Source organism: Meriones unguiculatus, chromosome 1 (assembly GCF_030254825.1).
Source record: "Meriones unguiculatus strain TT.TT164.6M chromosome 1, Bangor_MerUng_6.1, whole genome shotgun sequence".
Classification (NCBI taxonomy): Eukaryota; Metazoa; Chordata; class Mammalia; order Rodentia; family Muridae; genus Meriones; species Meriones unguiculatus.
In genome coordinates this window covers 29743066-29769395 of record NC_083349.1, presented here as the reverse complement: position 1 = coordinate 29769395, position 26330 = coordinate 29743066, and the positions used below count along the sequence as shown (strand labels likewise).

General features: G+C 41.6%; 2 protein-coding genes across 2 annotated transcripts; one reads left to right on the top strand and one right to left on the bottom strand.

The window, feature by feature from the left end:
* Positions 1-301: 301 nt before the first annotated feature.
* On the bottom strand, positions 302-8936 carry LOC110564600 (oocyte-secreted protein 3-like). Its single transcript, XM_021662095.1, has 4 exons — positions 8858-8936; positions 4924-5069; positions 2598-2695; positions 302-395 (listed from the first exon to the last, which is right to left on the bottom strand). The coding sequence occupies exons 1-4, from the start codon at positions 8934-8936 to the stop codon at positions 302-304; spliced, it is 417 nt and encodes a 138-aa protein (XP_021517770.1).
* Positions 8937-14125: 5189 nt separating this feature from the next.
* Positions 14126-22182, top strand: Oosp1 (oocyte secreted protein 1). The gene is made up of 5 exons (XM_021662097.2): positions 14126-14201; positions 17549-17730; positions 18900-18997; positions 21164-21283; positions 21726-22182. The coding sequence occupies exons 1-5, from the start codon at positions 14126-14128 to the stop codon at positions 21805-21807; spliced, it is 558 nt and encodes a 185-aa protein (XP_021517772.2). The 3' UTR covers positions 21808-22182.
* The last annotated feature ends 4148 nt before the right edge of the window (positions 22183-26330 follow it).

Sequence of the window (26330 nt, the reverse complement as noted above, 5' to 3'; positions counted from 1 at the left end):
TTTTTTTTCTGTTTGAACGTTGTATGTCCTTCTCTCTCTTTCTCTCTCTCTCTCTCTCTCTCTCTCTCTCTCACACACACACACACACACACACAGAGGTTTACTTAGGATTGCTTGCATGAACAAAGGTAGGGAATATTTACTGAAACATGAGCAACCCTCCAGTGGCTTTTCCACAGAAGAGACTGACTCTCTTCACCATTAACTATAAGTAGCTCCTCTGAGAGGGGTGGCGCCTCATGAATCCCACCCTCCTGGGTCAAGAATAATTTTTGAAAGTTGAGTGCTCTCTGAGTTGGAGCTAGTTAAATTTAGGCCCCAAAGTAGGAGCGATATGGTGGCACATAATCCATCTTTTATGAGCGGGAGCCACATAGACCTCGTTTTCTAAAGACCTACAGAAAAAAATAAAGAAAACAACTCTCAAAGAAATCTTGAATATATTTGACAACACCCAGTGGTAAATCATAAATGTTTTGCTCATACTATTTTTTTTCAGGGGCACTATCTTGTGAAAAGACACAAAGAGAATGTTTTAAATTGGTAAGTTCAGAACTTTTCTACCCTTTCTTCTATTACAGACATTGGCTTTGGATTCGATTGTGTAGTTTCAAATGCTCTAAGGTAAAATATTGCTGTCAAGGAAAGGCACTCAAGAATGAAGAGAGGCTGATGAAACTGGACCTAATTGTAGCCTTTCATCAAGTTGTACAGTGACTATGTATGACTCATTCCCACTCAGTACAACATGGTTGAGATAAACATAGGGTATTTCTCAAACAAGTACAACAAGTAATGGATAATTTTTGCTTTGATCCTAAACTATGAATGTTTACATATAAACTTTTGGCCCTTGTAGAAACTCTTACCCAGATATCGCTTAAGAGGGGACGGCCACAACGATTGCAGCGTTTGTTCTGTACCAGGAACCAGCGTCGATCAGGAAAGCCCATTTGTAGATGATCAAAAACATGAGTGTTTCCACAGTAAGAACAAAATAATAAAAACAAGAATTAGAAATCAGTGTGAGGCATAAAGCTCACCATACCTAGGCTTTAATGCTAGCCTTAACCCAACAGTTTAGTGATTCAGTAGCCTTAAAAACTGAGTAGATTTCCTAGCTGTGTTATTCATGTTCAATAGCCTCAGACTCACTCAGTATCTTCCACTGAGGGCTAATAAGTTCATGGATACAGAAATTATTCTCAGTTAAAAAAAAAAAAAACAAAAAACACTTCCAGAAAATTCTGTGTTAGAGTAACTGGCTGAAGGGGAATCTCCCAAAGTTGAACTACCAGGTTACCAGGAGCTAATTGTCTGATTACTTTTATTTAAAGATTGTATTTGATTAATAAATTATGTGTGTGTACATGAGTGCAGTGCCCACAGATTCTGTAGGAGATTATAGACTCCTCTGGAGCTGGGGCTAAGGCTTTGTTGTGAAATGACAGATGTGGGTGCTCAGAACCAAACTCAGGCCCTCTGGAAGAGCAGGAAGTGCTCTTAGTGTCCAAGTGGGTTCCATAATAATGGGAACAGGGACTGCCTCTGACATAATCTGATTGTCCTGCTCTTTGATCACCTCCCCCTGAGGGGGGAGCAGCCTTACCAGGCCACAGAAGGTGACAATGCAGCCACTCCAGATGAGATCTGATAGACTAAGATCAGAAGGAAGGAGAGGAGGACCTCCCCTATCAGTGGAGTTGGGGAGGGGCATGTGTGAAGAAGGGGGAGGGATGGTGGGATTGGGAGGGGAGGAGGGGGGCTTATGGGGGGATACAAAGTGAATAAAGTGTAATTAATAATAATAATAATAAAAACTGAGCCACCTCTCTGGCCCCCAACTGCTGTAATTTCAGACTATGTCAGCAGGTTATCCTGGAGCATGACTTCTACAAACTCATTAGCCAGCACAGTGCACAAAAGTGTCGTTAAAAAAAAAAGTGTTTTCACTTTTGCCAAATTTAAATCTGGGGCTTTCTGGCTATGTGAACCTGGAAAATTATTTGATGTGTTTGTGCCTAATTTTCTGTCACTAAGTTGACACAGTATTCATGTTGAACACACAGAGTTGATGGTGAGGATTCAAGTGCCCTGGGTTCACAGATGCTATGGGTGGCTTACCTCAGAGCTCAGTGGTTTCTGTCATTAGCAAGGACTGAGTCATATTTTTCACCTAAATGATTATGCCATACACTTTAATTCCAACTTACTTCAGGAATTATAAACTTACTGCTTAAACCAGATGTCTGGGTTTCAAAAAGCTTAATCTTCCATGTCATTTAGGACTGAATTGTCTTCAAACTTAGAGGATGGAATTAATTTTTATTTGACTTTCTGAACTCTAACTTTTGAATAACCTAGAGTCTCAGTCTCCCTTCCTTCCCTCCCTCCCTAACTTCCTCTTCCTTCTCCTCCTTCTCCTCTTCCTCTGAGTTGGGGCTGCAGTAGAGGTTAAGATGGACTGACATGTTGCAGACACATAGATACATAAGAATTCAAGGTTTGTGGACAGCAATACTATGTTTTGGTCAGGAGCTGTTGGAGTTGAATCAAAGAGCCAATGGGCGGGTCGGGGGGGAGGAGTTTGCACTGACCTGGGAATCACACACTTCAGGTTAAGCTCAACATAAAAAGTCATAAATCTGGGCATATTGGTGAGCCACGTATATAAGACAGGGCTATCAGCTACCATCTGTTGAGATAAGAGATCTTTGAAGTATACATATGGTTTATCACAACACATTTTAATATATTCAAATAAGAAATTAAGAAAGATATCATTTGCCAGTCTACCACCCCAAGAAATAAAGACAGCCAAATTAATGTGCTTAACATTCTCTCTGCATTGTGGAAGCACTTAACAAATAGAAAATAAAGCAACACACTTTACGTACGATTTGTGAATCAGATTGGCAAGAGGCTGGTCACATTGTCCTGGGAGCTTTTCCACTAGACTTTTAAAATCAAAATTATAAGAAGTATTTCCTTCTTACTCAGATGGAAACTTGCTCTATGAGGATTTTAAAGATGAGGAAATGAGATATTCTTTCTGATACTACTGGCTTCAAACACAGTATTTGGCCTTTACTTTGAATGTTCAAGTTTTTAAAAGCACATCAGAAGGAAGACTGTTAACTAAAAAATGATGTATTTGTACTGACCAACTGGATTTCCTGAGTGTGAAATGCATATACATTTCACAAATAAGTTCTAAATCGATGGTTTTGCCATACTGGGTTCTAGTTCTGTAACAACTTGATCCTCCATTATTTATGCTCTTGGGATCACATTAGATATGTTGTATGATCTCAGTTAATAGAGAGGTTCCCAAGTCAGTAACTTGTTGAATAGATTAGCTGCAAAGTGTCCTGTAAGACTGGGTGGTCCATAGCGTTGCCAAGGTCTGAAAGATTCATCTCATCCAGCCTTCAAATCAAGAAGTGAGACACTATTAAAACTGGTTGGCAGTTTAGACTGTGTCAACTGTAGAAACTGTCTGCCCAGAGCAAGGAGTAAGGAGAGAATATCAGTGTGGGTATTTTGACTGGTTTCTTAGCGGAGACCCTTGCACTTTAGGATAGGTAGTTCTCTGTTATATGTGTGTGTGTGTTGGGGGGCTGTGCCTGCAGGTGCCGAATATCTGCTCCTCATCACCGGATACCAGTTGCACCCTTCTCTTTCTGGATGGAGGCATCAATATTCTCTCCCCAAATTGTGCAGTGTCCCTTGTGGAGAAGACTGTCCATATTTGATAACTGTGGGCCTCACTTCTGTGAAGGGCTCTATATATGACACTCGCTTTTAGTTGCTAAAAACCTCAAAATGCCTTTGGATTTCTTTTAATGGGTGCACAAGAACAAATCAGTGTCTGGCATCTTGCTGTAGGTAGGCACAGGCTTGAGAAACAGACTGAGATCGACAATATACTACAAGGCAGAGAAGACTGGAAGATCTTCGTGTAATTCTGTTTAAGTTACTCTATGCTCATGACATGAAGTTTAGGTTCCTAGAAGGCACACTTATTTCCATGACTACAGCAATGCAAATTAAGACAGGATAAATGGAATGTTTTAAATTTACCTTGGATGTGCTTGAAACTCCCTACGCCAAAGTCTCCTTTCAGTTTTCCTTATAGATGCTGAAGTACTATTGGTTTCAATGATACATACATACATAATACATGCATACACATTCATTACAAGTGAACAAATTAAATCTATTTCTAGTTCAGGACCATCCCAGATCATTCTTGCACCTTAACTTCCTGGGATAACTTCGGTCAAAAGACTACTCCTCTGTTTTCCTCCTTTGGACCCTGAGCCATTGTTAACATCAGGCCTGGGCACTGAGCACCAAGGAGGAGGAGTGCATGTTACACTCGGGGATAAGCCATAGTTTAGTGACAGAGACAGATCTATAAGTCAAGTACAATAAGATTCTTCACTAGGGATATTTTCTGTGGATTTTCCTAGTCATTGTTTATTTTATTCTGCTCATGCCAGAGCTATCACAGAACTTGGGCCAGGCATCAGCTGGCCTTGTCTTTGATCCTTGCTCTGCTATCTATTAACTTCATGCGTTTGGTTACACGGCTGGCCTTGATATCCTCAATTCTTCACTCTGTAAGAGCGGAAGCAGAACTGATCTTGTAGGAAATAATGTGTGCCATATTAACAGAACCTTAATTCATTTTGATAGAAAAGTCTACCGTTTTCTTATTAACGCCAAGTATCCTATACACATAAGTCTCTGGTGAATGAATAGAAGTGACAAAAACATTGTGTTTCTTTTAGGCTGTGGCGCTAGGTTGGCATTCTCTGTGTGCATACATATTATGTGCATACATATTAAAATAAGAATAAAAACAACAAACGGAAAGACTTTACAGATGGCAGTGGGCAAAACAGTTCCTTCTCTTACCTCCACAACAATCCCACAGGAAAAAGTAGGATATACAAATTCAAGTCCATCTGGTCGCACAGAAGTCACTATGCAGACTGTCCCTAGGAATACTTCATCAGAGGTTTCAAGTTCACTTGGATGAAACAGTACTGGTTTAGCTATAACATGAACATGAAATTAACTGCATTGCACTGATACTGTTGAAAGAGAAGAAAAGGCAGTCAGCTGCTCCACCTAAATATGTAGCAACGGATTTTGAGCTGGATTAGGGGGTATCCAACTTAAATCTAGTTTAGGTATGCAAGAATAAGATGATTCCTTTCATGATATGAATCCCCTTTTCTTTACTTCCCATTGATATCCCTCAGATGGAATCAATTTGCAAATCACTTAGAAGTTCTGCCTGAGATTAACTAAAGTGGCTATTTAGAATGAAAGTAGAGGTATGTACTTTTATCAGAGTGCTAATGTTGGGTACCACATTCCCCAATCCTTGGTGACTCTGTAAAACTTAATCTCTCTCTCTCTCTCTCTCTCTCTCTCTCTCTGTGTGTGTGTGTTTGTGTCTACTTGCATAGGTACACATGGAGGTCAGAGGAAGATGTTGTATGTCTTTCTCAGAAGCTTATTTTTTAAAATGCAGCCCATTTGTTTGTCTTGAATTTTTTTTCCATAGGATGGTAGAAACATTACATAGTCTTTATTACTTGGTAAGATTTAAGGGTAAAGTCATTCAGTCAGGATTTTATTGTTTCCCAGTCTCAGATAGCTAACTTCATAATTAGGACTTTTTTTTTTTTTCATTTGGGGCTTTGATGTTGCCTTCCCCCCCCTTATCTTTTTTTAAAATTCTTTATTAATTACACTTTATTCACTTTGTATCCCCCCTGTGGTTCCCTCCCTCCTCCCATCCCAATCTCTCCCTTCCTCCACCCTCTGCATGCATGCCCCTCCCCAAGTCCACTGATAGGGGAGGTCTTCTTTTCCTTCCTTCTGATCCTAGTCAATTAGATCTTATCAGGAGTGACTGCATTGTCTTCTGTGGCCCAGTAAGGCTGCTTCCCCCTCAGGGGGAGGTAATTAAAGAGCAGGCCAATCAGTTCATGTCAGAGACAGTCCCTGTTCCTATTACAATGGAACCCACTTGGATACTGAACTGCCATGGGCTACATCTGTGCAGGGGTCTTAGGTTATCTCCATGCATAGTCCTTGGTTGGAGTATCAGTCTCAGGAAAGACCCTTGTGCTCAGATTTTTTGGTTCTGTTGCTCTCCTTGTGGAGTTCCTGTCCTTTCCAGATCTTACTCTTTCCCACTTCTTTCATAAGATTCCCTGCACTCTTCCCAAAGGTTGCCCATAAGTCTCAGCATCTGCATTGATAGTCTGCAGGGCAGAGCCTTTCAGAGGTCCTCTGTGTCAGGCTCGTGACTTGTTCCCTCTTTTCTCCTTCTTCTGATGTCCATCCTTTTTGCCTTTCTGGATAGGAATTGAGCATTTTAGCAAGAGTCCTCCCTCTTCACTAATATTTTTTAGGTGTACAGATTTTAGTAGATTTATCCTATATTATATGTCTATATGAGTGAGTATATACCGTGTGCATCTTTCTGCTTCTGGGATAGCTCACTCAGGATGATCTTTTCCAGATCCCATCATTTATTTTAAGACAGGTTTTCTCACCGAACCTGGAGCCTGCCAACCTTGCCAGAATAGCTGGACAACAAACCCTGGTGAGCCTCTTATCTCTGCTTCCCCATCACTGGGATTACAGGCTCTTTCTGTGGGTGCTGGAGATCTGAACTCAGATCTTCGTGCTTGCATGGAAAACACTTTACTAGTTGAACCATCTCCATAGCCCCCAGGTTTAATTGTCAGGCTATGGCTGTGTGGCAAATAGTAGCAGACATATAGCTCATGTGGAGAGAAGATGTGAGTCTTTCAAGGTCAAAGAATGAGTCAAGAGCCAATACTGAACATTATGTTCTTTGGAGCCACTCCACTGCCTCGCCCTGGAGATTAGAATGTTCAATTTCTGCCTCTGCTGGAATCTTCTCCCGACCATGGGATAGAGCTCCAGTTAGCTATGAGATATACAAAGGATGGTTGACGTAGTTCTCTTCAGCATGCACATGTTTTAGATGGAATTCATGTTCTTTTTTACTTCACTTTCATCTGTGTTTCTCCATCCCAGCCAACAGCACCACCCTTATCCAACAGTGAAGCTCAAAGGCCTTAGGATGGAGTCCCCGTTCCCGCTTCCCTTTCTTCCCACATAGTCTCCTATGGAGTCATCTCACTTTTGCTTTCAAAACTGATCCCCCATCTATTTCTGCATGGCCATACCCTAGAATCCATCACTGTCCCTTTTTGGGGCAACCTCAGCAGCCCTGAGGAGAAGCTCACTGCCTCCAATCTCATTTCTTTTATTCTTTGCAGCTGCCCCATTTGATGGAAGCATCCTCTTGCTTATACTCCTTCCTTACCATTTCAGAAACCTCCACTTCCCTGTCTAGCACTTTAACTTTCTTTTTTCCCCCCTTATATTACTTTCAAGTAATATTTTTTCCAGTTAAAAAGAAATGTTTAATTCATTTTGGTCCTATTTCATCAGCTTGGAGTATCACAACTGTAAGAGGCATTTTGCACAATTCTCTTTTCATTTTATATAAAGGCAAAGAATAGGGACTGTTTCCTGCCCTCTAACACCCCACCCTTCTTGTAAGCAGTGACAGTATCATTCCTAATATTCTCCCCAGTAACTGTGCTGCCTCCAGGAATTCACCTTTGTACTCCAAATACTACAATAATAATAATAATAATAATAATAATAAACAACTTTCCTTCCTTCCTACAACAGTTTATATGGAAAAACTTCTAAGTTAAATTGACTCCTTTGGGCTGCGTCTCTGGTGGTCTGCAGGGCTTGAAGGTATTTTAGATGAGTTCTGTCCCATTTTGTCTTATGGAACATGATACCATGCCAATGGTGAAACAAGGTTGTTCAGTTATTTGAGAAACTGTTAGATGCCCTGGGATCTGAGGGCAGCTTGTGGTCAGCCTGATTGGGATGTTGAAGGCTGGTCTATGTATCACTGGGTTGGCTGTAGGCAAACACTGGAGCGTTTACAATCTTCAGAAGATTTTAAAAATCTTTAAAAGAATTGTCCAGTGATGTGGGGTGGGAAGAGAGATTACATAAATAAAGCTAATTAAGAATGTGTGGTTGACTGTCCTGATAGGCTAGGGTCAAATAGAAGGGGAGGAGGACCTCCCCTACCCGTGGACTAGGGGTGGGACATAGAGGGAGAAAAGGGAGGGAGGGTGGAATTAGGAAGAGAACAAGGAGGGAGAGGGCCACAGCCAGGATACAAATTTAATAAATTGTAATAAATGATAATAATAAAAATATTAAAATAATAATAATAAAATAAAAATAAAAAGAAAAAATAAAAAGAAAATAAAAATAAAATAAAAAATAATAAAAAATGAAAAAAGAATGTGTGGTTAAATAATACAGGTATGAAACTGAAAAGACAGATAAGTAGCAGGAAGAGGGACTCAGACAGAAGAACAGACGGCTCAAGGTGACCTGGTAGAAAATTGAAGAGTGCTTCTGTAGGAAAAAATGTGTATGTGTGTGTGTGGGGGGGTGTGGATGGAGGTTGGGATTGGAACTCAACTCTCAACAAAATCAACACCTCGATACCAGAACACCTTCACTCATGGTGAGCAGGGAAGAGAAGCCATAGGCCAATGAGGACTAAGTCTGTGAAACCTGTATGCTGGGCCAATAATGTGCTAGTAACCCAGGGGGAGATAACATATAGGACAAGGAATTAGTAAGTCATTAACTTTTCAGATGGAACAATAGATCCCTCGAAACCAAGAGCCGCAAAACTCATGGTCATAAGGAACTACCCCTTGAAAACATCACCAGTCAAGGTCCGTTCAGATACCTGACGCTTGCCCAGAACACCTCCATATCCCGGACACGAGCAGCAGCAACAGCAGTCCTGAGACAGCAAAGGCCTTCATTGTGCCAGACCCTGGGCTGAGACTTCCTCTGGTATCTGGTAATTGAGAGGAACTGGCAAGCCGGAAGTGTTTTTATACCTGAGGCTGTAGTCAGATGTATTCAATGAGCACAATTCAGAGAGGAGGAAAAAAAAAAGAAACCTTTAAGACACCTGAGTCTTTCTTTAACATACAGGCTAGAAAAATTCAGTGTTGGCCAAGTGAACACAGCTACACATTATGAGGTGCGTTTGAATTGCTTGTTGTAAGGCCTCAAAATGCTTGATGAGGTGGTCAATTTGCTGGGCAGTCTTTTGGTAGTCTATGAGTAGATTCCGGGATGCCACTGACTCTGACACAATGGTGTATTCTGTCATCTGCACTAGTTTGTGATACATATTTAGCTCAACTGGCTAGTTAGTTAGTTAGTTAGTTAGTTAATTCCTTGACTTAGCAGAAGTTACTCACTATTAACAACTGAGGAAGGAGAGGCTAATAGAGACCCAGTCTTGACCATTTCTAACCCATCTGTTAGAGAGCCCCATGCTCTTCAGGGGTATCATAATGTCCTTGCTAGAATGACATGTCTAAGCCTTTAATCTCTTATTTCTTTGTAAAGGAGCCTTTCTAGACCACCAAAGAGACTTTGAGGGTCCAGGCACCGTGGAGATGTTCTGGGAGAGTGCTGTGTACTTCCTGGAGAGTCTGTTTAATATAAAGGCTTTAGAAATTCTTGTGATCCACTGTGCTTAGAACACCATGACGAAGGCCAGAAAGTGTTTATTTGGAGCTTCCTACTTCAGAGATGAAGACCATCATGGCAGGGAGCTTGGTAGCAGGCAGGCAGAGGTGGAATTTGGCAGTGGGCACGCAGACATGTGCTGGAGCAGTAGCTGAGAGTTCACATCTTGAGACACAACTAGGAGGCAGAGAGAGACAGACAGAGAGAGATACAGAGAGACAGACAGACAGAGAGAGGAGAATGAATGAGTACTGGGAACGGTCTTTTAGAATCTCACTGACCATACCTCCTCCAATAAAGCCATATCCCTTAATCCTTCCTAAACAGTTCTACTATCTGGGAACCTACTATTTAAATATAAAAGCCTGCGGAGGCCATTCTCATTCAAACCAACAGACCAAAAAAGTCCTAAGTTTTCTTTATGTATATCAGTAAGGATGTTTATTAATGTCTACACTAGTATTTTATTGTACAAGTTCAAGGTGCTAGTGTTAAATTTTTTATATGATCAACAATAAAATGTGCATATGGAAAATGTCCTGGGAAATCTATTAAGAGAAGTGTTTGATGAATTATCTGAAAAACAATTTAATCCACATGAAAAGGATATTGTGGCATAAAAGGGAAGTTCTGGGTATACCTAGAATAAAACATGTAACTTCCAGTTCAAACCTCCTACACCATGCTGTTCAGTTTTTTCCACTTCAGAGGTAGTTTGAGAGACATCAGATAGATAGATCTGAAAATACCATTAAGTTTTCACAATAACTTAGAAGTTAAATCAGGTATAGCAAACTTGACACTAAGTATGTTGAGGCAGAAAGGGGACAGAGTCCTGTGAATCAGATAACTTTAAGAAATCCTATTCGCTAGGTGTGGTAGTATACACATTTTATTCTAGAACTCAGGAAGCAGAGGGAGAAGCAGCAGCAGGAGCAGGAGCAAGAACAGGAACAGAAGCAGAAACAGGAACAGGCAGATATCTGTGAGTTTGAAGCCAGCCTGGTCTACACAAGGAGTTCCACACCAACCAGAACTACATAGTAAGAACCTGTCTCAGTCCCCTGACCCCAAACCAAGCCAAACCGAACCAAAATGAAAGAAAATCCATGAAATGATACAAAATGCATGTACAAAACTTGTTAAAAGACATAAACCTAAGGACCTACCTAATATAGTCTTGAATGATAGATATTGTGATACTTTGTAAAGTTTTTCAGAAGGTGTATGTGTGTGTATGAAGCGTACATGTGTATGTATAGATACATATATGCTGTATAAATGTGTACTGTGTGCATTCACACAGAAATATATTGTAGATGTACAGATTAATTTAGTCAGTTTTGCATTACATGTGTGTTTGATGTGTATATGCGTGTGTTCCACAGCATTTCATTAGTGATGTCTACAGAGGATGAGTCTGTAGGTCATCATCCCAGACTCCTATACTCTAATTTTTAAAGACTGAGAAGTAATACAAATTTAAGAAAAAGGAAAATTAGAGATTGGATGCCTTACATCGTTATTGTACTAAGAAATAATAAAAAATAGCAGTGAAAGAAAGGGGAGCAGTAGGTCCCCGGGTGCAAGCTTCCAGTTATTTAAGATGATGAACTCTAGAGTGTAACATGCAGCACGGAGACTAAAGCCGATAGCATTGTATTCCATATTGAACCTTTGCTTATACACATGCATGCGTGCGTGTGGAGGTGTACGCATGCACGCACACGCACACATTCATACGGGGGGGGGGGGGAGGAGTACACAAAAGGATTTGTTCATTTACTTGGCAGCAAGTTATAAAAAAAAACTTTTCAAGTTGAAATATGTGCCTGTACTTCAAGTGGGTTGAAAATGATTGAGAAATTCTTTTTTATTTCTTTTTTTCTCCCCCAGTGCTGGAGACTGAACCTAGGATCTTGAGATTTCTAGGCAAGTGCACTACCACTGAACTAACTCCCTTAAGAAACTGCTAAGTGATAGGGGAGGTCTTCCTCCCCTATCAGTGGATTTGGGGAGGGGCATGCATGCAGAAAGGGGAGGAAGGGTGGGATCGGGAGGGGAGGAGGGAGGGGCTTATGGGGGGATACAAAATGAATAAAGTGCAATTAATAATAATAAAAAAACAAAATAAAAAATTAATGAAACAAAAAAAGAAGTACAAGAAATTATGATAAGATAAAAAAACAAAAACTGCTAAGTGGTAAATAGTTACATTTCTCTCTACTGCTACATCTTTATCTCTCATTTTTGCAACAGATTTCCTAAGCCCTGGAGATGAGAATATATATGGAATGTTCTCTAGCCTTAAGGAGTTCATGGCATAGTGGCTTTGTAGAACTGTTATTAATAAATAATACACCAACTTTTGTGTGTATTTTGTTCTGAGATAGCATCTCATGTAGCCCATGCATAATCACATCTCTTTTTTAAAGTGCTGAGGATCTAAAGAAGCTAAACAACAAAGAGGACCCTAGGGAGGATGCTCAATTCTCATTCAGAAGGGCAAACAAGATAGATACCAGAAGCAGTGGAAGAGAGGGAACAGGGTGGGAGCCTACCATAGATGGCCTTTGAAAGGTTCCACCCAACAGGGGATCAAAGCAGATGCAGAGATGGACAGCCAAACTTTGGACAGAGCGCAGGGAATCTTATGGAAGAAGGGGAGGATAGAAAGACTTGGAGGGGACAGGAGCTCCACAAGGAGACCAACAAAGCCAAAACAATTTGGGTCCAGGTGGGGTGGGGGCTGCAGAAACTGACGCACAAAGCAAGGATCTAGACTGAATGGAGAGAACCCAGACCCCCTGCTCACATGTAGCTGATAGGCAGCTCAGTCTCCATGTGGATTCTCTAGTAAGGGGAGCAGGGGCTGCCTCTGTCATGAAATCAGTTGCCTGCTCTTTGATCACCTCCCTCTGGTGACACTGCCTTACCAGGCCACAGAAGAAAAGGATCCAGGCAGACCTGATGAGACTTGATAAACTAGGGTCAGAGGGCAGGGGAGGTGGTCTCCTCCCCTTTCAGTGGAGTAGGGGAAGGGGATGGGGGGAGAGAGAGAAGGAGGGTGGGACCAGGAGGATGTGAGGGAGGGGGCTACAATCAGGATATAAAATGAATAAATTGAAAAAATAGAAATAAAGAAATGAGAAAAGAAAAAGAGAGAAACGTGCTGAGGATCAAACCAAGGGCTTGTGTATGCTAAGTACAAGGTCTACCAGTTCAGTTATAACTTCAGCTCTCTACTGGAACAGACTGTTAGTGCAATTATACATTTCCGGCAATGCAGTCAAGAGCTGGTACATTCCTCTAGTCATTTCACCTTTCATAGCTCTGTCTTTCATGCTATAATATCATGGGATGTAGTTCTGAACTCAAATAATAGATCTAGAGATGGAAAAGCAGGATGGCTTGAATCTGAGTTTTTGGGTGTTGGGAATCAAACTTCTAGGCCTGAACGAGGTAGGTAAGTTTCCCACCGGTGAGCTACGTTCCCAGCACTTAAATGTCCATCTAAGCCGTTTTTCATAGGGAGATTTTTAACCCCTCATTTGGAAGAAAGGAATGTAAATGTGCTGTAAATTATTTTCAGGCCTTGCTACTTGAAATGTAGTCATAGAGAATCATTGGTATCACCTGAGAGTTTATTACAACTGCAGCATCTTTGGCTCTAATCCCCACGTCTGGGTTAGAAGCTGCTGTCTAACAAGGTACACAGGTGATAATCGCAGTTTTAAAGTTTGCGAACGAACCCTGCTATCGAGCATCAACACAGCATGCTCAGTGAAGGCAAGTTCTTATGCCCCATCCATTCTGAGGACATTAGTATCAGTGTCCCATGCGGACTCAGCAATGTAAATTCCCAGTCCCACCCCAGTCTTGCTGAATCAGAAAAGAGAATGGCTGCAATCCAGCCACTGTGTGTTTAAAAAGGTTGCTCAGCAGGTGGCTCTGATTGGTGGGGCGAAGCAGAAGTGTGTGAGCCTCACGGCTTTGAGTCTTTGCATTTGGAGCTCCAGAGGACAATTATATTCTCAGACACTCACTCCTTCATTGTTCAGATATGGAGGCGCAGATATTTTGGGATGTTGGGGAGTTTTAAGAAAGTACACCTTGGTGTATAAATCCACTCTGTACATAATGGTGGAGATTCTAATGCAGGTCCTGCCTCTAGTCCTTTCGAATCACCTGCAGGGATCTCCTCTCTCAGCAGTCGTGGGTGAGAGCTGTGTGTGAAATTCAAGTGTGCTATGGGAACAGTCCAGTGGCAGGTTTTATGTCTAGTTCTTCAATACGTCAATAAAGTGTTACATTTTAGATGAGGAACTGACCGTGCTTAGTGGCACTTGTGTTAAAGGTGCTAGTTAATCACTCCCAACTGAGGGTCATCTATTATGCCATATAAGAAGGCCTCTTACTCTTTGCTGTTTCTTGTTTCCTCTGTGGGGTTGGATCTCCATTCTGAGTAATGAAGTCTTTCCTGGGCCTGTGGGGACTCCTCCCCCTTCTTCCCTTTATGAAGACTTGTGCTGATGATTGGACAGGTATCACATGTGACTTTGGAGAACTGGAATATCTTAACATGTGCTGAGGGATGTGGTTTCTAGACTTTTCCATAGAGATTGGTCTTTTTCAGATGCCTGATAGTAGAATGCAACAATTCTACTGAGACTAGACACTGTCCTCACTGGAGTTCTTTCTTTCTCCAGCTCCCCTTTCTTTTGACCCTTCCCAGACCACATCACTTTCTGGGGGCCCAATAGTTGAGATGAATTAGATATAAGAAAAGTAGGGTGGCCTAGAAAGCACAGAGGTGTCCAGGGGCTGTTAAGAACTCAGGAATCGTTGGGTTTGGTGGTATACATCTTCAATCCAGCACTGAGGAAGCAGAGGCAGACAGATTTCTGAGTTCAAGGCCAGCCTGGTTTATAGAGGGAGTTCAAGGACACCCAGGGCTACACAGAGAAAACCTGTCTTGAAAAACCAAAAATAAGTAAAAGAACTCAGGACTTGCTGTGGCATTTAGGAAGAGAGCCTTTGCAAAGGCTCAGCCTTTTCCTTGTCCTTATCCATTATAGAGCCATAGTATCTGAGAGGGAAGGTGAGCTCCTTCTAGTAGGGTGACTAACTGATCCATCTTCTACTTCAAGCAAACTAGAATGGCTGGTCTTCTGAATATGAGTGTAGACAGTTTTAAAGTTTAGAATTACAACAAAAAGTTATGTATTTTTGTCAAACTACTTAAAACAAAATAACCCAGTCTTAATGAAGTTGCAAGACTCTAAACACATTGATTAATTAATTAATTAATTAATTTATTTATCTATTTCTTTGGTTTTAGAAGCTACTTAAAATATGGCTCTAGGAATTGAATGGGTATTCACTACCTCATTATCTGGACTTCTTGTCTCCATGCTGACTCTCTTCCCATGCTTAAGTTTATTTGGGATAACAGTGGGAATTAGAATGGGAGTCCCTGTGGTCTGCTCTGATCTCTGAGTCTTCCTTCTGTCCATATGGAAGCTTATTAATCAGCCGATCCTCTGCACAGTTCGTGTTTTACAGAAGCAGAAGGATGGTTTGCAGGCATCTTGAGTTTTATTTATAGTTTGTTCTACAGCTTTATTTTTGCTTAGTATTATTTAAAGATACTTGTAGCACTGGCTTGTTTTAATTGCTACTTTGTAATCCATAGAATGGATTCACTGAAAAAAATTTTTTTTCTGTTCTTATTGTTAGGACTTCTAAAGTGTTATTTATTGGTGTGTGTGCATACATGTGTGTTCCCACAGCATGTGTGTTGTAGTCAGACTTGGTGGCAAGTGCCTTTTCCCAGTGAGCTACCTCACCAGCCCTGAGTGACTTTTTTTTTTTTTTTTTACCTTGTTAGAAATAGAACTGTGGGGCCATAGAGCAGACATTGTTTGGTTTTCTGATATCATGGCTCCAGTTTTGTCTTTTGAGAAGAAATAAATCTTGCCTTAAAAAATATTTTTTTTCATTCTTAGAATATTTGATACTCACAGGTGACTGATTTCCGTGAGTGTGAAGTAAATCAAGCCCTTATGTTTTTTTTTTTTTTTAAACACTTTTTATTTTTAGAAATTCCCACTACAGAAGTATTTATAAGAAGTAAGACAGATCTGGGCGTGGTAACCCACGCCTTTAATCTCAGCACTGGGAAGGCAGAGGCAGGCGGATCCCTGAATTTTTGGCCAGCCTGGTCAGGACAGCCGGGGTTTTGTTACATAGAGAAAACCTGTCTCAAAAAACAAATAAAACAAACAAAAAGTACTAATACAAGAAACATCAGTATGTTTTTCTCAGTTTTACTCAAAAATAACACTAGCCATTGTGGTATTTCAGAGTTTCTCTATCACCATGATGGCAGGCCGTGTTGCTCTTCATTTTAATGCTTTTCACATTTTAAAAAGAGGCAATCCCATTTTCCTTTACACATATCTATTTGTATATTGGTGACAGGGTCTCACCGTGTACCCTGGCTGGCCTGGAACCCTCTATGTAGTTTAGGCTGGCCTTGAACTCCCAGAGATACTCCTGCCTCTGCCTTCTGAGTGCTTGGATCACAGGTGACAATGCTCCACCGCATTGTCATCTTCCATTCCAGCCCTTAATCTTTGACCAACCGCAATTGTATGTTTTTACAATTCTATCATTTCAGTTGTGTTATTTAGTATAAAACATTTGGAATTGCCTGGCTCTAATTTGTGTGTGTCTGTGTATGTTTGCATGTGTGTATGTATGTGTATAATATTGTCTCTAGATATTCTGAGTTAAAAGGAGAAGCATAATGGTTATCTCCCTCAAGTTTCATGCACCTGATTGCTGGGCTGTAGTTTTTTTTTTTTTTTTTGGATACTTAGTTTTTCTTTTTTCTCCTCTCTGCCAAACCCTCACATCCCCTCCCATTTTCCCATCTCCATCTCAGAGAAAGGGGACCCCCCAAGAAGTACCAACCCACCCTGGCACCTCAAGTAGCAGCAGGACTAAGAGCATCCTTTCCCATTGAGGCCTGACAAGGCAGCCCAGCTAGGGGAAAGGGATCCAAAGGCAGGCAACAGAGTCAGAGACAGCCCTTATTCCCATTGCTAGGGTCCCACATGATGACCAGGCTGCACATCTGTTCCATATGTGTAGAGGCTCTGGGTCCAGTCCATCCATGCCCTTTGGCTGGTGGTTCAGTATCTGTGAGCTCCCATGTGCACAGGTTAGACTCTGTAGGTCTTCTAGTGGTGTCCTTGACCCGCACTAGCTCTAGGAAGGATAGAGGAATCCTTCCTCCTATTCTCCCACAAAACTCCCCTAGCTTGGCCTATTATTTGGCTGTGGGTCTCTGCATCTGTTTCCATCAGCTGCTGAATGAAGCCTCTCAGTTATGCTAGGTTCATGTCTGCAAGCTTAGCAGAGTATCATTAATAGTGACAGGGGTTGGCTTTCTCCCATGGGGTGGGTCTCAAGTTGGACCAGCCATTGGTTTGCCATTCCTTCAATCTCTGCTCCATCTTTATCCCTACACTTCTTGTAATGTGGGCAAGATAAATTTTGGGTCAAAGGCTTTATGGGAGGGTTGCTGTGCCCATCCCATGACTGGAAGTCTCACCTGGTGACTTCAGACTCCATATCTTCTGCTGCTAGGAGTCCCAGTTAGGGTCATCCCCCTGACAGATTCACTAAAAAATACCTTTGGTAGATAAGAGTGTCTTACGGACGAAGTAATAATATGTGACCATCTTTTACAGACTTGCTTCTCTCTTTAACATGTTTTGTTTTGTTAAGGGATGAACTTGTGTGTTAACAAGCTTTGCTCAAATGCTCTGCAATGATTCACATACAGCCTATTAACAGGAATGTTCTCTTTTCTATTTCTTAGTCATTCGTCTGCAATGCACCAATCACTGGTTCTATCTCAGGATTAAGGCTATATTATTTTTCAACATATATATGGAACCTGATGAAGTGTTTTTAGGAATCGGCTGCCCTGTGTCCACCATCTGGCCAAATGATGTCTATGACTTTACCTACCGTACTTACTCCTGCGGCATTGTCAATAAAGTAAGAAGAAACACTATTGTTTATGATCCCTTCCTTGGATCTACAAAAGGGGAATCCTAAAGTTTCTATTTGTTACATAGCTGGGTTAATGTCTGTAATGGTCACATGGTATTAAGTTGCTAACTGAGGGGGTGAGAACTGTTTTCTCTTCATCACAAAGTAGTTTCTCACACTAGCTGCACATTACAGCCCACATCGTTTGGCTAGCCTCAGGTGGAGGGGAGTACCCTCCGTTAGACATCACAAAGGCCTTCAGAGCTCCTTATGGGGGGACACCGATAGGGTAAGTTATGCATATCACTAACATTATTTTGAGTTGATTAAGAAAATGAAAACCAGGGAGACTTTGCTGTAGCATTGCTTGTTAAGAGAACGGCACAACTTTGACAGGTTGAGATGAATGACAGATTTGGTGACACAGGAAGACAATTTTATATGGAGCAGTGGATGCGGGATACAAGGGTGTTTATCAAGTGCCCTTGGGAGAATGCCTATTGTGCAAAAGGAGATGCTAGGCTGTGATGAACTCAGTTATGACTGGCCCTACAGATGCTTTAACAGTCCAGTCAGATAACTGATAAGAACTTGAACGCTATCAGGGGGTTGATTCTTTTTGTTCTTAAGAAATGACGGGGTGCGTGGGGCTGTATCTATGTATCTCAGTTGTCTGGGTACTCATCTAGCACACGCAAGGCTCTGTGTTTGATCCCAAAGGCCACAGAAAGTGGGCATGGTGCAGCACCCCTGCAAACCCAGCACTGGAGAGGCAGAGGCAGGAGAAGCATCAGGAGTTCAAGGCTAGCCTGGCTGCCTAGACAATTAATGAAATTCTCACAAGCATGGATTCCAAAATGGGTTTCAGCTGATCTGAAAGCTGGTGTTCTCTGCAATAAGCAGTGCTTTAGCTTCCCCTGTGTTTGTGGAAAGGAGGTGTGAGCACACAATTTAAAAACTATGAACCAAAGATCTGATCTGTTTCAATAAGCAAATATTATGTGGCTTTTACATCTAGGAGGTGTACCTGTCTCTTCATTTAGAAAATGGTCCAGTTCCCCATGACCCTTTCTCTTTGAGAACTGGAAGTACCAATAAACTGTTCTTCAAATTCCTTGAAGTGTTTGGAGATCTGTGAGACAAACACAGATTTTAAGTTTTCTTTGCTCCTGTAGGTTATTAATGACGTCATTCTGCTTGAGACTAAACTTATATACATCTCTAGAAATGGCACTCTCCGAGCTGAGATGCAGCTGTCCTGCGTAATGCATAGGTGAGTGCCATAGGGCAGGCACTGCCCAAGGCCCCAGATGCACCTTGAGACTTTAGATAAGAGACCCAAACCCCCAAATGTTAAATCACACAACCCAGGGCGTGCGTGGCATGGACGTGGATGTAGATGTGGTGGTGGGGGAACCAAAGCTTAAGGGGAATATAAATCTTTGTCCTTGGCTCCACATTGTCAAAATTACCATTGTCTCCTAGAGTGTTAGAATGCTGGAGCAGAGGAGGAAGACAACTTACTGTTCTAATGCTGGTGTCTGAATGGTGGAAAGCCTCCCAGGTCTCACTCGGCTAATCAAACTAGGCTGCTGCAAAAATAAGTCCAGATTTAAGTTTACTGAGGACAGAAAGGAAAAACAAAACCCTGAAAGATACAGGCATACATCAGAAAAATCAAGATCGGAATGCAGCATGAGTGGGTGGGGCTCAAACCATAGGGAGAGGGAGCAGATTCAAATCAGACCCACACAGTGATATTTAGCTTCTTTTTGTACCTTATTAGTTGATCCACTTGAGAAAGTCAAAGATATAGATCATGAGCAACTCTGATGGGGTCTTAGCAAAGTTATGAAAACTTGGCTTTTTGGGGGAGGTGGCAATGTGTTAGGTTTTTCTGGTTAAAATCATTTAAAGAACACTTAAAAAGCTATCTAAAATCGGTTTGTTTTAAATGGTTGTACACATAAATGTGGCGATAAAGTTGTGATATTATATTTTTAATTACACTTTTCTTCATCACTTGAACAACATCACTCTAATTGCCTTACTTTATTATGGTCACTTAAAAACATTTTATTAGGCTATATTCATTGATTATAGTAAAGGGGCTCATAAATATATGTAAATTCAAGTGTATTATATACTTGAATTAATCAGACCATATTTACCCCATTATATATTATATATTATATACCCCATTATATATTATATATTATATACCCTATTATATATTATATACTTGAATCAATCAGACCATATTTACCCCATTACCCTCTACTGCCCCCCTTTCTGCTAATGCCCTTTCTTTACCCAAATAATGCTTTCATGCTCATGTCCTGTGTGTCTGATTCAGGATCTACATATGAGTGAACACATTCAATATTTTATTTTGATAAAAAATGTATTTTCCATTCAAGTCATTATTGGAGAGCTGCCCTGCCTGTTCCCTTACATAAAGTAATACCCACCATAGCAGCTAACCCTTTCAGTGCAATATTTTAATTAATTCTTTGAGAGTTGGATGCAGTGTATTTGTATCATATTTATTCCCACTCTTTATCTCCTCCATCCTCTGTTCATTCCCTAACACTGTGTTCCTTTTTTTTTTTTTTAATTTTTAAAATACCTCATTAACTTCAATTTGTGCTGTTCATACACTCATGAGTGTGGGGTCGTCCTCTGGGGTATGACTGACCTACCTGGAGCCAAATCCTCAAAAACAAAACACCCGGACTACCTTTCCCAGATGCCATCACCTATTCATAGCTCCTCAGTTAGGGGCCAGGGTTCACCCGTGACGTGGCTCGATGTTATGTGGGTCTTATGAATGTAACCACAGGTACTGTGAGCTCTTGAGGGCAGAGGTCCTGTCATCTTCAGAGACACTGTCTGATGCTCCCTGACCTTTAGCTCTTACCATCTTTCCATACCCTCTTCCTTTACAGTCTTATGTGTGTGTGTGTAATCACACGTGCACATGATTGTGATATAAATGACTCATTTTTGTCTGATGCTTGTTTTCTGCCCTGACCAGTTGGGATTTCTATGTTATCTGCTGCCCACTGCAGCTAGGATTTTGATGTAGCATATCATAGGCTTACGCTGTTGTGAGCGCTTTACTTGAATGATGAGTCTGTTACATATGGCAACTCAATGACGTAGATTCCATGACATCAATTTCCAGGTGAGGAAAGTGGCACACTGGAGTGGAATTTCTTGCCCAATGGCATTGGTTGGTTGGTCAATGATGGAGTCAGAGCATGAACCCATGCTCAACAATCACTGTTTTGTAATGTTTTGAAAAACCAGTTGGAATCAGTGTATCTACCAATCACCGGCATTTGGCCTTGAGTGCAGCCTTCTAAACTCCAAGGTCTGCATAGATCTTCAGCCCCCTGTGATATTTCTCTTTTTCTTTTTTCCCCCTCACATTTAGCCGTTATCCTCTTATCTGTGATGCTGAATGTCGCGGAGATTTCACTGGCAATCCTCCTGCATGGGAAGTAGATATGACAATACCCAGACATAAGCAAGCTGCTGATACACGGACGCCAAAGTAAGGAGACACCAAACTAATATTTCCTGATGTTGTCAGGCATGGCTTAAAATATGCCAAGGAAGCAGTCAAGGACATTGTCCTTAAACAGCTTCTAGATCAGGTTAATATTGCTAACGATAATAGTGGTCTTGTTAGTCTGTTACTAGTCAGTAGAGATTCCACAGGAATTAGAGGTGTCCCTCTTGGGCACTATGATAGTTGGTCTTACTTGAAGACTGGAGTCTGGGAGACATGGCTCCTGGGGGTGTCCATAAGGGTGTTTCTAGAGCAGATTAACTGAGTTCGGTAGGCTCATCCTCAAAGTAGGTGGCACCTATGTTGAGACCTACCAGTTGGTGGTCTAAAGAAGAAGCAATGCCACTCAGATATCCTTCTTCCTGAACACATATTTATAGTTGTCACCACTGTCCTCTCATGACATTATATTTTATCTCTTCAGCTTTTCAACATCAAATAAAGAACCCCAGGCCTCCGGAAGCAGAAGGCTTGGGCTGGCTCAAGTATCTAGCTTCACAGATTAGAAGTTATCAGTTCTCCATTTCTCCAGAATGCAGACGGTTGGATGAGTTCTTATTCATTTTAAAGAGATTAATTTGCCATTTTAAATTTGCATCTGACCTTCAGATAGTCTCATTTTAAGAAGGGAGCTGTACTTGCTTTTAGCTGAATAGAATCTGATTAAGGAATGAACATTTTCCATTAATGCTGTTTTTAATTATTGAAGAACTAATGTGCATAATTTAAAGCCCAATGTTTATCGTGATTTTGCTGCTTACGTTTGTTTTTTACTATTTTATGAGAATTTCATGTATGTGTACAATGTAGTTTGATCCTATCCAGGCTCCCGTGGTTCCCTTAGCACCCCCAAGATCCACCCTCCAACCTCCCTACTGCTTCCCAACTTTGACCTTTTTTTAATTTTTAATTTTTTTTTATAACCTAGCAAGTGTAATTTATGCTACTCATATACTCATATGGGTGTAGGGCCTTCTACTGGAGCAAGGTTGATATTCCAGGTGCCATACTCTTAAAAATAAATAAATAAAGCCTTGATATTTTTTCTCCTCAGAAACCATCAACTGCAGGTAGCTCCTCATTTAGGGGTGGAGGCTCCTGAGCCCCTCCCCTCTCCATGCTGGAATGCTGACTGATTTGGTGTTGTACAGGTCTTATGTAGCTGCTGAGACAGTCCATTTGTCCAGTGCTCCTGGCATGCCCAGAAGACACTGTTGCTGTCTGCTCCTCTCTGACCACTATATACAGAGAAGGCACCAGTGACAGAGTGACTTGCTTTACTGGGCTCACATTGCTTATCTTTCCTTTACCTTCACTTCAGTTATTGCCATTTGAATTTGACTGAAGTGGTGGAGGAACAGCGACCAGACAATGAGGGTGGAGCAGAATGGTAGTTGGACTCTGTACTATCAACCCCCTAATAATTCTATATTTTTGTAGGATCCTCACATAGTTCAAATTTTATTAATAAAATGTAAATTGAAGATAAGAGTGTCAAGTTTACACTGACTTAAGTGATACAGCCCATAATTATTTTTATTTCAATCTCTCCCGTAAGAAAATGGACTGTTTTCTTCATTTCCACTTGAACATGACACTGTTGTCTGCAGACTGAGATAAGAGAAAGTCAGCACTCTCCCTGTTGAAGAAAATTATCAGGATGCCTTTGTATCTACTTTCCTTTTACCTAGCAAAGTGGTCAGCAGTTAGTGAGGCTCCCTCCACTTCCAGTAAAATTTCATTTATTAAACTAAAAGGTCATCTGACTTCTCCTACCCTACGCAGTGTGTTTAGAAACCACAAGAGGCCAAGTGTGGTGGCTGGAATGCTGTCCTTCGTGGCTATTATCATCTTAAAAAACCAGAGCAAAGGCTGGGCCTGTCACTATTTCCTCATGGGAGGAGGAGGGGGAGGGTGGCTGGCTCTCAGCTGAGCTGACAGCCACTCCCTCTCACCCATCCCACCTGCTGCACCTGGTCCTGCCCAACTGCATGTGTTTTTTTTTTGGGGGGGGCGGGGGGGGTGCTAATGTACCCAGGAGGCGGAACATTAGAAGGAAGATTTCATCTACACAGCTTTGGGAGCTCACCACCTAGGCTGGGTGGGACTCTTCGGTGATGTAACTGTTTTGGGGTTTCCCTTGTGTATCTTTATGGAGGCCCAGTAAACTCAGAGGTTCATAAAGCTGGGCTCTGGTCCTCTGAGAGCAAGTGCTCTTAACCACTGAGCCACCTCTCCAGTCCCAAATGATTTCAAATGATGTATTCTTGCTTTCATAAACAAGATGCTTAAAAATTATTTTTTTTTTGCCCAAAGCATTCACTTGAAAACACATGGTATACACTTACAAATGTATATTAGCTGTATAATATAGGATAGCCATTTACAGACCTAAAGAAGCTAAACACTAAGAAGGACCCTAGGGAGGATGCTTAAATCGCATTCAGAATGGCAAACAGGATAGACACCAGAAGTGGTGGAAGAGAGGAAACAGGATGGAAATCTACTGTAGAAGGTCCTCTGAAAAGATTCACCCAACAGGGAATCAAAGCGGATGCTGAGACTCGGGGCCAAACTTTGGGTAGAGTGCAGAGAGTCTTATGCAGGAAGAGAGGGGTGGGAATAGAGGGACATGGAGGGGACAAGAGCCCCACAAGGAGATCAACAAATCTAAAGGATCTGAGCCCAGGGGGTCCTGCAGGGACTGATGCACCAACTGAGGACCATGGAAGAGGACCTAGAACCCCTGCTCAGATGTGGCTGATTGGCAGCTCAGTCTCCATGTGGATCTCAGAGTGAGGGGAACAGGGGCTGCCTCTATCATGAATTCGGTTGCCTGCTCTGTGATCACTCGTTCCTGATGATATGGCCACAGAAGAGGATTCAGACAGTTCTGATGAGACTTGATAAACTATGGGCAGATGGCAGAGGAGGAGAACTTCCCCTTTTAGTGGACTAGGGGAAGGGGATGGGGAGAAAAGGGAAGGAGGGTGGGACTGGAAGAAGTTGAGGGAGGGAGCTTCAGTTGGGATATATAATGAATAAATTGTGAAAAAGAAATAAGAATAATAAAAAAGGTAAAAGTATACAAATTTTCAGAGAAACAAAAACCAACATAATCTGTGAGAGGACATACTTCTCTCTGCTTTTGTATAAGCTTTGGAGGAAATAAAGTTAAAAAAAATCTAGCTCACTGTATCCTATTTTTTTTTTAACATAAACACAAATCACACTATTAACACACAGGATCTTGGCTTTTTAAGATTACTATTGTTTAAAGCTGATGAAATTCAGAATTTTAAAATGACTTTTAGTGTGCTTTGTGGGTTTCCTTTTTGTCCTATCAATGCTTTTATTATGATAAAACTGTGTACTAAGTCTCAACCCAGACCTTCATTGGCAAAAATCAGTGCTTCCTCTGCCCCCAGACAAGAACCCACAGTGGGTATGATGTGCAGTATCATCCATGGATTCACAAATATTCTAGAATACCCACTTGGAGATTCCCAAATCACCATGAAAATCATTGCTTTTTGTAGTCTAGCGGTCATGCATCAAACATTATATAAGGCCCAGTTGCAAACATGTTCACATGCTTGGGAACACACAGTGAGTCAATAGTCTTGAAATACATAATCTCTTTTCTCTGATTGTCTCATCATTGCATTACTTGGGTTGTAAAGGGCTTCAGCAGTGCTTTCTTGATAATGGATCATTCCTGGCAGTCAACACTTCAAAACTACCTGGCTCAGTTTCCCTTTTCCTAGCATCATAGTCTGAGTGGTGACATGACAAAGACCCTCAGAGCATGACTTGAGCGCCTTGTGCCTTGTATATTCACCCAAGGTTTTGAGGATGGTAAAGCAGGGCCTTCCGCAGGATGGAATTTCAAGCACTCCCCACGCACTGCTGACCCTGCGAGTTTGTGCTTTACAGTATGGTGGTCACCTGCATCATAACAGTGAGTTTTTGCCAGTTTTTCACCCAGCGTTGTCCCCACTGTGCATACTCTGGAGTCTACGGCAACAAAGTCACCTCAGGATGCTGTTACCTCTTCTGTTTGTGTGTACCTGTGAGGAGCAGGAGCATCTTCCTCGATTGCCTCTCCACATTATTATCAATTATTATTAATTTTTGGTATAAGTGTAAAACTTAAGGTCTTGCTGCTTTAGCTTCTGAGTAGCTCGGTTTACAAGCTTGTGCTGCCAGGCTCAGATCAAAGATGCTGGGATTTGCTTATAGGTGGGGTGGAAAGCTCTCAAAGAGCCTGGTTGATATTTGCCTTATGAGTATCTGTGGGTTTTGTTTTTTTTTTTCTATCCTCAGAAGAAGAATTAAGTCATCTAAACATTAGATAACTCAGGCAAGACCTCGGAGTGAGAAATACAAACATATATTCGGTATTTTCTTCTTCTGCCCCTCACCCCCTTTGGACTTGAGTTCCACATCAGTTTTAAGTTTGAATCTTTTCTGAGCTCTGTGTGCTGACCGACAGTAGCTATAACAGGCAGTGGATACTGGCTTCAGGTCACAATTAAGCAGAGGCCGTATTTGAATAACCATCTGCTCCAGCTGTATGAGCTGCATCTAAGGTCTGACCACTCTGATGTGGAAAGATGTTGGAATATCTTGAGTTCCTTTGTCCTCCCTCTTCTCATGGGATTAGAACCAAAGAAAAACTGCTATCATCCCATGTTGTGCTTTTTTTTTCTTCTTTTTTTGTGATAGTTTATTAGGTTTTTATATCTCCCACCTTTCCAACCCCCAACACTAGGTAAGAGAGAAAGAAGGTTAGAGGGGAAAGGGAGCACAGACCTCTTTAGACCTCTGCTGATCAGGGGTTTTGAGTTCTTAGGACAAGTCTAATCTTCATTGTCAAAATACCCAGCAGCCCAGCAAATGGAACAGCAGGAACTGGCAGCGGGGGCAGCTGCTGCAGGCCCTCTCGGAGCTTTCCCGTCTACCCGCTTCCCAGAGTCCCCAGAATTGAACTATCTAGAGCTGGCAAAAATCATGCCCCTCCTAGAGC

Bases quoted from the DNA above. Each gene is read 5' to 3' on its own strand.
- Oosp1 (XM_021662097.2), top strand. From the start codon at position 14,126: ATGAAGTCTTTCCTGGGCCTGTGGGGACTCCTCCCCCTTCTTCCCTTT. The intron at 17,731-18,899 runs GTAAGAAGAAAC...TTGCTCCTGTAG, and splicing joins CCTGCGGCATTGTCAATAAA to GTTATTAATGACGTCATTCT. The intron at 18,998-21,163 runs GTGAGTGCCATA...CCTCACATTTAG, and splicing joins CTGTCCTGCGTAATGCATAG to CCGTTATCCTCTTATCTGTG.
- LOC110564600 (XM_021662095.1), bottom strand. From the start codon at position 8,936: ATGAAGGCCTTTGCTGTCTCAGGACTGCTGTTGCTGCTGCTCGTGTCC. The intron at 5,070-8,857 runs GTATCTGAACGG...TTCATGTTCATG, and splicing joins GTGTTCTGGGCAAGCGTCAG to TTATAGCTAAACCAGTACTG. The intron at 2,696-4,923 runs GTAAGAGAAGGA...TTATCTCAACAG, and splicing joins CCTGTGGGATTGTTGTGGAG to ATGGTAGCTGATAGCCCTGT.